The sequence below is a fragment of the Octopus sinensis genome, linkage group LG12 (assembly GCF_006345805.1).
Source record: "Octopus sinensis linkage group LG12, ASM634580v1, whole genome shotgun sequence".
In the NCBI taxonomy this organism is placed as follows: Eukaryota; Metazoa; Mollusca; class Cephalopoda; order Octopoda; family Octopodidae; genus Octopus; species Octopus sinensis.
In genome coordinates this window covers 22,697,573-22,711,540 of record NC_043008.1, presented here as the reverse complement: position 1 = coordinate 22,711,540, position 13,968 = coordinate 22,697,573, and the positions used below count along the sequence as shown (strand labels likewise).

At 37.2% G+C, this 13,968-nt stretch overlaps 1 protein-coding gene and 1 long non-coding RNA gene across 2 annotated transcripts in view; one reads left to right on the top strand and one right to left on the bottom strand.

Moving 5' to 3' along the window:
• The window catches only part of LOC118765581, a 4,724-nt gene extending 2,347 nt beyond the window's left edge, over positions 1-2,377 (top strand). Inside the window, exons 2-3 of the long non-coding RNA XR_005001441.1 lie at positions 1-754; positions 947-2,377. The exon at positions 1-754 is cut by the window's left edge and continues 268 nt beyond it. This is a non-coding gene — a long non-coding RNA (uncharacterized LOC118765581). The remainder of the gene's footprint in view (positions 755-946) is intronic.
• A 2,301-nt stretch (positions 2,378-4,678) lies between these two features.
• LOC115218101 (ATP synthase subunit g, mitochondrial) lies at positions 4,679-13,205 on the bottom strand. Its single transcript, XM_029787888.2, has 3 exons — positions 13,052-13,205; positions 6,979-7,127; positions 4,679-4,877 (listed from the first exon to the last, which is right to left on the bottom strand). Exons 1-3 carry the CDS (start codon positions 13,110-13,112, stop codon positions 4,761-4,763), a joined length of 327 nt encoding a protein of 108 aa, XP_029643748.1. The 5' UTR covers positions 13,113-13,205; the 3' UTR covers positions 4,679-4,760.
• Positions 13,206-13,968: the final 763 nt, after the last annotated feature.

The window sequence follows — 13,968 nt, the reverse complement described above, 5'->3', positions numbered from 1 at the left end:
TAAACAACTGCACAACATATTAACGTTTATTCTTGCTATTAAGCTCTTTCCTTTTTACTTGTAATTTTTTAAATTCTGCCCTAGCTTCTTAAATGTTTCATTAATTGCGATTTTAGCATTTGATGGCTCAATTAATTTAGCAGTTACCTTACTTTGACCATATTTTATGATGTTAACTGAATTTGTTTTTTAACTACAACACTTTGATTACTCCAGAGAGAATTTGATAGAACATTTTATCTGTATTCAGTGACACAAAGTTAATGTTCAATTATCTGATGATGTTCAGTTTGAAGCTTGGCATTTTGCAAACTCTCAGTAACTTGAATTATCAGGATTTTTATAAATACACATATTTTAACTCTTCTTCATATTAAGTCCTTTTGCCTTTGATGTATGTAACTTTACATACATACATATATATATATATATATATGTGTGTGTATTTGTGTGATGGCTGCAACTCAATTTTGAGCAATGCTTGATGATTCTCTTTAAAAAATGAGTAGTAATGATGAGCACCTCTTGCAGCAGGTGTTGAAGTTTACCAACCATGCTGACATACACCTCCATGGAACTTATATGCCATGTTTAAAACACCCAGTACACTCTGTGAAGTGGGTGACATTAGGAAGGGCATCCAGCTGTAGGAACCATGTCAAAACAGACGAATAGAGCTCCAGCTGGCCTATTCCTGTCAAACTATCCAATCCATGCAAGCATGGAGAATGGATGTTAAATGATGATGATATATGTGTTTGTCCCCCTAGCATTGCTTGACAACCGATGCTGGTGTGTTTATGTCCCCGTTACTTAGCAGTTCGGCAAAAAGAGACCGATAGAATAAGTACTGGGCTTACAAAAAGAATAAGTCCTGGGGTCGAGTTGCTCGATTAAAGGCAGTGCTCCAGCTTGGCCGCAGTCAAATGACTGAAACAAGTAAAAGAGATATATACACACATACTCACATATAGATTTGAGGAGGGTTACAAGCAGAGGGAAAAGTACTTTATGTCTGTAGTAGAGGTTATTCATTTCATTTCATAACTGTTGATCCACACTGTTGCTGCTGCAAGCTTTTTGTTTTGCTGAGATGTTTCCAGTTGTTTCTGTGCACAGAAACAAGAAACTCACAGTAACAATTAAGTGATTCTAAGTAGTACTAAATACCTGGTGTAAAGTATGCTATTTATTTAAGCTGAAATTTTTTTTCCTGTAACTCAAATCTTTCACAGTTATGATTATCAGACAAGAATTTTCTAACCTGATGATTACAACGGCCAGAATGTGTCAAAATAAAAGGGAGTTCTGACTAAATGAACTAAATATACATGTGTGCATTTTGTTCATGGTATAAGTCTCTTGTTTATGAGGAAGACTGTATGGTATTCAGGTATGACTTGCAGGTGTGTTTTTTTTTTTTTTTTTCAAAATGGGTTAAATAAAATTCAATGAAGCCAAGTCATCGGGTCAGTTCACTCGGACATCACTATTTGCTGACAGCCTTGACCACCAACCAATTCTTATCTTAAAAAATTCCTATCTGCTTTCTCCACCACCCACCACTCCCTGACTTGAATGGGTTTTTCAATTTAATGGTTACCAAATAGAGAGTTGTTTGAACATAGAGGACGACCAGTTGCTTTTGTTTTGGCAGTGATATGGAGTTGGATGGAGTCGTGCTGTATTGTCAGTGCCAATGAGGGAATCCAGTATATTACTGGAATTTTGTTTTATGGAAAAAAAAAAAAGGAAAAAAAAAGAAAAAGAAACTGTTCCCCATGAGAGTAAGTTTGGACTTGGAGAGACAGAAAACTAAATTACCGTCACCTGTTTGGCCTAACACTCTGCTCTTTCTGAAAACTAACTGCCCCACTCCCTGTTATGGTTATGAAATGTTAAAATTGCTTTAGTAAAAAAGAAAGACAAAAAAAAAAATGGGGGAAAAAAGTTGAATGTTTCTTTTTTGTTTATAATTTTAAACACATTCATGTTATATTGTTTGTTGTTCAGAAAGAATTCATTTGTTGGCTTTATTCTTCTTCTGTGTTTTTTTGGTAAAAAAAATAAATAAATAAACTTTAAAAAAAATTGAAATGTTGATTGTCATTCTGAATTGATGTAACAATTTTTTTTTTTTTTTTAAATCCACTTTGTTTCATGAAAATACTATGGTTTCGGATTGTTTGATGATCTCTGTTCATCCTTAGTTGTTTTCTTTGGTGTATTTATGTACAGGTGACACACGACAACGAACAGAGAACTAACACATTTGAAATATAGTTTTGTTTGTTTTTTTGGAAGGGTTTGGGGTCAAACTGGGGGGTGGGTGGGAATTAAGTCTGCCATCAGTATTAATAAAATCCCATCTAAACAATTTAGGCCCATGTTGTTTTTGTTTTTTACTAAATCCCTTGCTGGTCAGCCGGTTTACTCACAGGCTTTTAAGAGTCTGTGGATATCTCTCGCAGAAATGAAGGTAAGACTGAAGAAAACTTGAGTAAAGGGTGGGGGTTAAGTGAAGAATGGAAAAGGATGTCACAGAATCTGCACAGGTAACCCTTACTAGCGGGGAAAATGGCTGTAAAATGTTTGTGGCTAAGAAGTTTGCTTTTTAGCTTCATAGCCCCAGAATTGTGAGTGGATGGAAAATGAAATAATTCCATTAATATGTGTGTGAGATGGAGAATCCCTTTTGATGTCATATGTGTCAGCAATGCTCATATCAAATCTTCCATGGAAAACGGTCAGCATTGGCATCCAGGTATTGAAAGTCTGCCTCAATAAATTCCACATGGAAAATTGGACGTTGAAATAGTAGTGAGGTGAAGGGAGATAACTCACCTAAAAAAAAATAAAACCCAAACCATGTCACTCATAAGCCAATAAGGAAACCGCAACCTAACATTAACAATTTTCCCCATCATTTTAATCATGTGCATGAATAAAAAATAGGATAGCTATGGCGGGAATCCGATCAATAACCTGGCTACTGAATATAGTTGTAGCTCTAAGCAAGGGACATTACTCTTGTATAACTAGATGAATGCATGATCCTTGGTGACTGACTGCTGTTACATATGTTAACACCTTCCCAAACAGATATATGGAATGAAGACAAACCCTTTCATTATCGTATTTGTACTGAAATATAGTACATTCATTTCAATTAGTTTTGAAAATAATGAAGAATTTAGTGAAATAATTCCGAAATCAGGGACAGAAAAGCATAAAGTTTTTAATTTAAATCACTTTAATACAAAAAGTCTGCATCATAAAATGAGAGGCAGTCTCAGGTGGATTGGGTTCGAAAGGGCTAAACATCTGGTGTGTAGATGCAGTGTTGTTGGTGTTCCTTAACAAATTGGGCAAAGTGGTGGCAAGAAATGGGACAGAGGAATGATTGATCCATTTGATTGCTATGAGGAGTGAAATTTAATGTTTCTGGCCCTGTCATTTGTGATAAAGTGATTTTGCTAGAGCTAATTAATGAAGGTAGGGGAGGGGGACATGAGAATGGATGTGATCGGGTTAGAAGTGGGTTAAAGGGAGACAAAGAAGAAAAAGCCAAAGTCTCCAACAATGGTGAGTTCATGTAAACGGTAGTGTTTAAAATATCTGAAGATTTTATTATGTAATGGCAACAACTGAAGTTTGAATCTTGTTTTAATAGCCAGGAATTTTCAAAGAACTATACACATTCCCATGGTTTAGAATTTGCTTAACTTTTGAGGTGATCAGAAAAAACCAGGCTATTCCGGTTCTTGCTAAAATAATGGTGTAGAAAAACACAAACCAACAATTAGAACCGACTCCTCTTTGTCTTTTCTTCTGCTATTACAATGGCCTCCATTGCCAACTACAACAGTTTAACAATTTCCCAAACACCATCATCACCATTGCTTAGCGTCAGTTTTCCATGCTAGCATGGGTTGGGACGGTTTGACCTGGGTCTGGGAAGCCAGGAGGCTGCACCAGGCTCCAGTCTATCTGGCAGTTTCTACAGCTGGATGCCTTTCCTAACGCCAACCACTCTGTGAGTGTAGCGGGTGCTTTTTACGTGCCAGGGGAGGCTGGCAATGGCCACGATTGGTTGGTACTTTTTACGTGCCATCAGTGACTCACAACATAGTGCGTATGCCCCACTGGTTAAGGCCTGGGAAAATTGTGGTGGGGCACAGTGCAGTAGTCACCAGGCACAATGTTCTCATCATTGGAGGTAATTTCAATGCATTGTAAACCAAGTTCCAAATGATACAGATTTCAAGAAGTGACACAATAACATCACAATATGATAAGGTATCACCTGCAGATCCTGGTTATACCATGTTTCTATAGAGCTGGGGGACACTTGCTGATCTGCAGTGATTCACAATGCACATAAAAGATTGTAAGGAAAGCAAAACTACACACAAACATAGAGCAATCACAGGTACCACAAAGTATCTGATCTGTTGCTTTAACAATTCTGCTTATCCACTGCTCTAAATTGCTATTATGGCTATCCCAGAAAGGACGTGGTAGGATTTGAACTCGGGATGCAATGAGTTGTAACAAAACACAGCAAAACAGTTTGCCCTTTGTTTTAACATCTCTGCCAACTTGCTGCAAACACATTAAACATTAATTTTACTCTTTTTATCAATCAATAAAAAAAAAATAAATAAAACTCAATAAGTTCAACAAGTGAAGAAAAATCGTTTATTACAGATAATAATAATAGCTAGTCTCTGTTACAGATAACAACATACTATCCAGAACTATGCATGAAATGCTCCTGGTATGTTGTAACCAATAAGACTACCTTTTCCGATTATTTCTCCAACAAAGAACCAACACATTATTTCGACTGCAATAACAGTATTGAGGAGGCCTTCCTGTAAATTAAAAAGAAAACAAAGACAAATGTTATGCCAAAGAATATCTTTTTTTTTTTTTCAGGCTAAAAGGTAATTTCAATGAGATAATTGCTGATTTATTTGCGGATTCCATGGCCAGCGAGGCTCACCAATGGAGAAGGTCTTACGCAGATAAGGCCGAAAATGTCGCTAGAAGCTGGGATCACCAAGCGTAGATTGGCATATTTCGGTTATATAATGCAGAGAAAATCCCTGGAGAAGGACATCATGCTCGGAATGGTCAGTGGCAAGAGAGGAAGAGGCCGACCAAGAACTGACTGGAGGACACTGATCCAACGAGTGACCGGGAGTCGACTTCGACTGAGCGGATAAAGAGAGAGACACCAGGCAGAAAAAAAAAATACGAATACTGGCATTGCTTCTAAAGAGCTCAATATACTTTGCTGCACTTAGTCTACGTAGGCCAGTGCTCCGCAACCTTTTTCCACTCGAGGTACATTTATATTCTTTTCAAAATTTAGCAGCACACCTGAACTAAAAACAAAGTTCTGGGAAAAAATTATATTCAGGTTACGCTGTGGCACACCAAGCATTGTCTCATGGTACACCAATGTGCCATGAAATATTGGTTGTACTGTCTAGGCAATAGGGATAAGTATGAAATGTACCAGATGTTTATGTTCTGGCAGTGTCCAACTTCACACCAGAGCCCATCAATCATTTTGATCTAGATCCAATCGTTAACCTTTATGTCTATTTTCCCATGGCAGCATGAGTTAGTTGAACATATTACTGAGAAACTGTTTTACGGCCAGATGCCTTTCCTATTTTTCAAGGGAACTTTTATTGCACAGGTCTTCGGACAGGAGAAATGACAACAACAGCACTGCTTGTAGCTCAGTGATTCCGGAAGAAGTGCAAATGTGAACATTACCACAGATGCACAAATGTACATATATGATAGGCTTTCATGATTCTGTGGCTATAGCAGAAGACCCTGATTGAAGGTGTCACCATGATGAGAGACTGAGCCCAATATCATATGGCTGGGATGTGAACTTTTTAACCACAGGGTCATCCCTAAGCCAGGCTCTGAATCAGATGATGGCTTTGTGCTACTAACATTTAACAGCCCATTGTACCATAAAAACATTCACAAGAGCGGCTGTTTGTAAGAAGCTTGCTTCCCAACTACATGGTTCCAGGTTCAGTCCCACTGTGTGGCACCTTGGGCAAGTGTCTTCCACTATAGCCTTATGAGTGAATTTGGTAGACAGAAACCATTTATTAAGATGTTGCCAGTGCCATGTAAAAGCACCCAGAACACTGTGTAAAGTGGTTAGTGTTAGAAAAGGCATGTAGCCATAGAAACCATGCCAAAACAGACAATTGGAGGCAGGGGCAGCTCCAGTCAAAATTGTGCAACCCATGCTAGCATAGAAATCAGATGTTAAACGATGATGATGATGAGCTAATGAAGTCTTAAAATTATTATTTTTTGGTACATTGTTTTTCGAGTTACTATGCACGTCTTGGTACCAATAACCAACATAAATTGAGGTTTTACTTTTTACATCAAAAACAAAAGAAAAACACTGAATCCTAATTATTTCTAGAAAACTGGATTTTAATTGCAGAACTGTAGCATGTACTCAATACTGATGCCGTCTGCGTGTACGTGTATGTATATCATCATCATCATTTAGCGTCCGTTGTCCATACTGGCATGGGTTGGATGGTTCGACCAGAGCTGCCCCTGACTCCAGTCTGATTTGGCATGGTTTCTATGGTTGGATGCCCTTCCAAATATGCCAACCACTCCAAAAGTGCAATGAGTGCTTTTACACGCCAGTTGCATAACACCAGTATCTGCCACAACTACGATTTCAATTAGCTTAATTGGTCTTCTTCTCAAGCACAGCCTACTACCAAAGGTCTTAGTCATTTGTCATTGTCTTTATGAGGCCCAGGACTCGAAAGGTGCCTTTTATGTGCCACTGGTATGGGTGCTGGTTATGCGACACAGGCATCAGCCCATTGCAACAAATGCAGAGATACCAACATGTGACTTTTGAAATTGTTCAGCGAAGGACTTGGATAGAAACACCAGAATTCTTACCTTAACTGTTAGAGCCTTCCATTTGCCAGTCTTTATGCTGTTGGTTACACTGACAAAACCTTGTGAAACCTTTGGCATGTCAGAAAATGTTGGTGGGGTTAATTCAACTTTAGCATATTTGAGGAAAGTTTGAAAACCGGGTTGGGCCTCTGAAACAAAAACAAGTCGTCATAGAGTTATAATGGAATAGTGTTTACTAAGAGAAAATGTAATGTGCCGACAAATAGGTTCAATGCTTAAATATTTGTTCAGTGGGGTACCTATGGGAATCATCTAAAGCCAATAAACATTCCCTTTTTACAGTTAATTATTTGCAGTGAATTATATTGAAATGGATTCTTTCAACAAAAGGCATATATTCCACTTTAGCATTTACTCAATAATTAAACACACACATATAGGTTAGAGCATCAAGCTTTCAATTGTGAGGTTGTGGGTTCAATTCCAGGAGCGGGCTATGCTGTGCTCTTGAGCAAGACACTTTATTTCATGTTGCTCTAGTTCACTCAGTTGCAGAAATGAGTTGTGACATCATTGGTGCCAAGCTGTATCAGCTTTTGCCTTACCCTTGGATAACATTGGTATGCATGGGTGACTGCTGATCTTCCATAAACAAGCTTGCCTGCACTTATGCTTCAGAGGCAAACTTTCAAGGTGCAATCCCTTGGTTATTCATGACCAAAGGTCTTTACCCTTATATATATATATATATATATATAATGCAGGTATAAGTTAGAGGTGTTTAAAACCTCTAAAGGATAGATATATCCAAAGGCACTTCTGGTAATTACCTCAGCAGGTATATTCCTTGGTAAAGGGTATACAGCAGCAAGTAATTTAGCCGTAAACAGAAACGGTCATATACAACTTCATGCTCACTCTCACCTTTACTAATTAAATAATGGCTTACTAGTGCAAAAGACACACTTCTGTTTGTTATTTGTCCTCCATTTTCTTCTTGTCTATATATATATCACAAAATAGGGAATAGTAAAACAGTCAACAACTAATGAGGAGTTATTTTCTTTTGGTATTTTGTCCTGTACTTATCTCTCGTGTGTTTACGTATTTTTCACCTGGTGGTGATGTCCTGCACTTAATGTGTATCTTTTATTTATTCATATATATATATATATATCATCATCGTTTAACGTCAACTTTCCATGCTAGCATGAGTTGGATGGTTCAACCGGGGCCTGGGAAGCCAGGAGGCTGCACCAGGCTCCAGTCTGATCTGGCAGTGTTTCTACAGCTGGATGTCCTTCCTAATGCCAACCACTCCATGAGTGTAGAGGGTGCATTTTACGTGCCACTGGCACAGGTACCAGGGGAGGCTGGCATTGGCCACGTTCGGACGGTGCTTTTTACGTGCCACCAGCACAGGTATCACAACTACTATTTCCATTGATATTTATTTCGATGTTGATGTACTTGACTCAATAGGTCTCCTCAAGCACACACACATATATATATACACACACACACAATTTTTATGTATGGACATTTAAATTTATGTCTATTTTCACACAGTAATCAGCTAACTAAACAAGCAACCTGTTAGTATTTCCATGAAGTACAGACATGGCAGAATTATGATAGCAGCTAATTGTCCTTGATGTGCTGGTCAGGGGAATAGATAAACCAAGAGAAAAAAAACTGTTGGCGACACACTGCTAATTATTTTAATAGATTTATAACTTTGAAAAATTAAGTAGTATGCTTTATACAAGGGTATTACTATTACAATGAAAATCAAATACAAACAGGGATTAATAGCAGAGGGAAAACAAGCATCATTAACCACATACTAAAATATATCTACTGATCCCAATTGCAGTATTAATCAAGAAATCTTAATTCTAACTCTTTCTTTACTATATTTCTGATGAAAGACACTGCCTCTGTTCTAATTAATTTTGAAAATAACGAAGAATTTAGTAAAATAATTTTTAGTTATTTTTAACCCTTTAGTATTTAAACCGGCCATATCAGGCCAAAATAGTTAATCTGTTTTATGTTCAAACTGATCAGATCCAGGCTCTCACACCTACCCTACAATGTTATTCTACATTAAGTAATTACACCATCAAGATCTTGAAGATATGAGATAATGCATGATTAATTCAAATCAATGGGAATCAATAAGCATTATGTTTGATAGAATAATCTGAACACTAAAGGGTTAAGCAGTGCTTGAAACATTAAGTATTTTGATGGAAGGTTTTAATCTGGATCACTTTAACCCTTTCGTTACCAACCCAGCTGAAACTGGCTCTGGCTACAAATGTCTTGTTTTCATAAGTTTTCAATTAAAATCTACCACCAAACCTTAGTCACAATTTATGTTCCTAACAATAGCTGAATTATAACTAAGTTATTTTACCAAATTCTTTGTTATATTTAAAGTAATTGAAACAAACACAGAGCATCTCAAAATTAATACAGTAACAAAAGGGTTAAGTAAATAAATTTGTCATAAAATCAGTGTGGGGAAGGGGCTCAGGTGGGTCGGTATCAAAAGGTTTAAATCTTAGATATAATATTATCATTAAAGATAAAACTAGCCAAAACAACTTTAATTCAGTTGTTGGGTACTTCAAAAATGAAATATAGAAATAGCCACAATCAATGCCTAAAGTAATTTAGTCTATTTAATGAAGTCCAATAAATTCAGGAAACAAATGTTTCTGTGTCATTAACCCTTTTGATACTAATCTGCCCTGATTCTAAGACACAAGCTTCCAGATTCAAAGTGATCTAAATTAAAACCTCTTACCAAAAATTTATGTCCCAACCATCAGATAAATAACCACAAGGTAAATCATCATCATTGTTTAACATCCACCTTTCACGCTAGCATGGGTAGGACGGTTTCACAAGAGCTGACGAGGCAGAAGCCTGCACCAGACCTCTGTAACTGTTTTGGCATGGTTTTTACAGCTGGATGCCCTTCCTAACACCAACTACACAGCTAAGTGGACTTAGTGCTTTTTACATGACACATGCACAGGCAAGGTCAGTAGTGCTTTCTACGTGGCACAAGCAAAGGCAAGGTTTTTACAGCTGAATGCCCTTCCAAAACCAACCACTTTACAGTATGGACTGGATGCTTTTAAGTGGCACCTACACTGACAGGGTCATCAAGTACTTGCAAAACAAAAAAAATCTTCATTACTGTCAAAATTAAATGAAGTAGAGACAGTGTCTTTCAACAGAAATGTGGTAACTAAAGGATTGATGATGTCAAAATGATAGTAAATAGGATCATACGGTGAATGGATGAAGGAAATAGATCACAGTGACCAGAAATGAGTAAATAAGCTAAATACAGCAATATTCCAGAATCTGACTTATAAATGAACAGCAATCCGGGCAAATTTCTATATTGATCTGCCTTTCAATTACTTACCAACACCTAATACCTTAGATATTACACATATATACAACAGACATAAGATTATGTGTTTCAAAAGGAAATAACATTATTTGATGTTAGCTACAACAGCTAAACTTATGGACCAATACTGGAAAGGTATTCATTTAAGTATGGTCTTCTCCATGTCAATTACTTAAGTCTAGCATTCAGTTTCTTATTTCTTTACAGCCCACAAGGGGCTACACACAGAGGAAGCAAACAAGGACAGACAAACAGATTAAGTCGATTATATCGACCCCAGTGTGTAACTGGTACTTGTTTAATCGACCCCGAAAGGATGAAAGGCCAAGTCGACCTCGGCAGAATTTGAACTCAGAACGTAGAGGCAGACAAAATACCACTAAGCATTTTGCCCGGCGTGCTAACGTTTCTGCCAGCTCACTGCCTTATTCAGTCAAGCATTCAGTTTCTGTCAGCCAAATTCACTCACAAGGCTTTGGTTGGCCCAAGCCTATAGTAGAAGACACTTGCCCAAGGTTCCACGCAGAAGGATTGAACCTGGAACCATGTGGTTGGGAAGCAGGCTTCTTGCCACAGCCACTCCTGCGCCTATAATATGTACATATGTGTGTGTGTGTCTGTTTGCACCCCACCACCACTTGACAACCGGTGTTGGTGTGTTTGTGCCCCTATAAGTTAGTGGTTCAGCAAAACAGACCAATAGAATACCAGGCTTTAAAAACATAAGGACTGGAGTCAATCAACTCAACTAAAATTTCTTCAAAGCGGTGCCTCAGCATGGCCAGTCTAATGACTGAAACATGTAAAAGATAACTACATTATTCAATGTACTCTTCCTTTGAAACAATTTATGTCCCAACCATCAGATAAATAACAACAAGGTACATCATCATTTTTGTTTAACAGCCACCTTTCATGCTAGCATGAGTGGGACAGTGCAGTCCAGTCCAGGAATTGAAACCACATTCTTATGACTGAGTGCAACATCTTAACCACTAGGCCACACATCTTCACCAATGAGCTTGTAGAAGAAAGCCCAATACATCTAGAAAAGAAGTGTAAAAGCTACAAGTTACACGAAAAACAAGAAAGGGGTGTGTAAGGCCTATCACAAAAGGGTTAAAGCTGCTGCAATTGCTGGACACTGGCAGATACAGGGTTGTTGGGGTTTATGCAGAGGACTGGTGCTTTTGAGGCGCTGATCTGCCCACTTTGCATAAATAGTCAGCCCATCAGTTTCACCCTCAAACTGATGACCTCTGAACAGAAGGATGCCAGGTCGTCTACAAAGCCAAGATCTAATTCAAGAGAAAAACGGCTCTTCACAAGTCGTCAGTAAATGTAGAAGTCCATTTTAAAGCCTGTTATATGGTTTGCAGTAACAGACTGAGATTTATAACAATGATGATGGGAAATCTGTCGTAATGCATGGCTTAGAAGGCTGGTTGGTGAGAGCAAAGGAGACATAAATAGCGTCAACTCTTTCAACAAATCTTGTCACCTAACAAAATGTCAGATGAAGAACAGTGCCGCAAAACAGGTGACAATATTATGGTCTTTGAAATGAAACGCCGGCAGCACTGAGAGATAGGTCATACACTCAAAATGAAGTAGAATAGGATACCAAAGAGGGCATTAAGATGAATGCCATTTGGAAGCGAAAGCCTGAACAGTCGAAGAGTACCTGGCGTAGAAGAAATGAAAGTTTACTGCGAGAAATGGCTCTTGATTGGAGCAACGCACTGAGTTACTAAAAGCCTAATTTCTCAACTGGGGAGAGATTTACGAAAAAAATTACGTAACTAACACCAATTCGACTATTATATCTCTTCCCTGGTGGATGAACAACTTTAATCTAATATTATTAATTTATAGCAAAATATATTCAAATAGCAATATGTTTCAAATACATTCGTCACTAACGATCTCGTTCATAAGACAAACATATATCATTTGGGTGTGTATACTCGTTCGCAGAATTTCCAGTTGCTGGAGTTGAAAAAAAACTACTATAAAATTATTTATAGATTCTACAGCTATCAAATTAATAAATTAAATTATAAAGCTAACAGTATTGAATTAAATAAAGGGTTGTTGTGAAAAATCAGACTGTTGATATTCATAGAAAAGAGTTAATGTCTGCAGTGCCCTTGCTCTGTCGGATATAAAGGTCAATCAAAAAAAAGTAGGAAAAGGTTTAAAAGAAAGGTAAATCCTATCTAAAGTGCATTAGTGTTTACTACAGAAGCCAAGCCAAATTAATTATTATTATATGTAGACATTAAATTAATTACTTATGGTGTTCGTAGCAATAATAAAGGATCAAATTTTAGCCGAGTTTAGCCGAAGAGGTTACCAAGGATGAAAAGTACGATACCTATTAGTGTTTTCTCTCTTCTTAATCCCAACATACCGTTGTAAAATTTTAAATTTGTCTACGGATTATTATATTTATTAATATTAATAATAAAAATCACTTGTTTTTAATTTCTAAACCTACATTGAACTTAAATTGCATTCGACTTCGCATTCGTTCGTTCAACATTTCAACAGAGGCTGGTTGAGAAGGCAAATTAGAGTATTAAAAAGAATGCAAATACATTTTAAATTTACATGAGTGCACAACAGTCATTACTCGATAATATTGTGCATAAATATTGAATAACAAACACTTACTTTTCACTAGTCCGGGTGCTTTGGACACCAATCCACCAATTTTAGCAACAACCTTCGCCATTTTGATCACCCAACAGAACACATGCGCAATGTGACCTTAAACTCGTATGAAATTACTCTGACGTCATTTCCGGCCTTTTAAAACGAGCGAGAGAGAGAGAGTCGGGTCTTCTATGTGGTCGCTCACCTACCCTGCTAGAGATAGCAGTTAAATATCAGTCGAATCATACACTACTGCTCTAAAAATCAAGAAGGGTATATCTGCGTCAACTAGTAAAGGGAGATTCGGATCTTTTCGGTTTGAACAGCAGTTTTTTAAAATAATTTCCACGTAACTAAACACTTTTAAACTTCGTATTCTGGTAGAATGTGTTTATAAAACATCTTTTTCTCTTGGCTTTATTGAGAAAATTCTATAGTTTGTAAGATATTTGTTGTTTTTTTTTCTTCAATTTCTGCAATTTCAAACAATCAATGACGTCTATTGAGGTGAAAACATTCTGTGCCGTATGAAAATGTCCCTCGTTTAAGAAACAGATTGGGTTTATTTACATTTCTAAAGAAAAAAAAGATACCCTTCCCCCACCCCTAACCCTAACTCTAACCCTAAAATAGATTGAAATGCAATAGATCGATACTAGGGTCGTAATTATGGGTGACAATTTCATATGACACCGCTAGAAAAACTGACGTTCAAACCGAAAAGATCCGGAGATTCTTGAGTTTATATGTCCACTTGCACTTTTCGTCAATCATTAGCATTATTGATTTCGTTTAGGAGCCGACGAAAACTTTATTTCGAAGAATTTCACAGTATAGTTCTACATAATGTCTTTATTAAGTTATAGCATTTAAATACAAACGAAAAAAAAAAACAGAAAAGAAAGGAAAAGAAAATAGGGGCAAGCAGCAGAAGA

Excerpts from the sequence above, each read along its gene's own strand:
- LOC115218101 (XM_029787888.2), bottom strand. The coding sequence starts at position 13,112 with ATGGCGAAGGTTGTTGCTAAAATTGGTGGATTGGTGTCCAAAGCACCC. Across the intron at positions 7,128-13,051 it reads AGCACCCGGACTAGTGAAAA|AGGCCCAACCCGGTTTTCAA; the intron begins GTAAGTGTTTGT and ends TTTTTGTTTCAG. Across the intron at positions 4,878-6,978 it reads GGAAGGCTCTAACAGTTAAG|GAAGGCCTCCTCAATACTGT; the intron begins GTAAGAATTCTG and ends TTTAATTTACAG.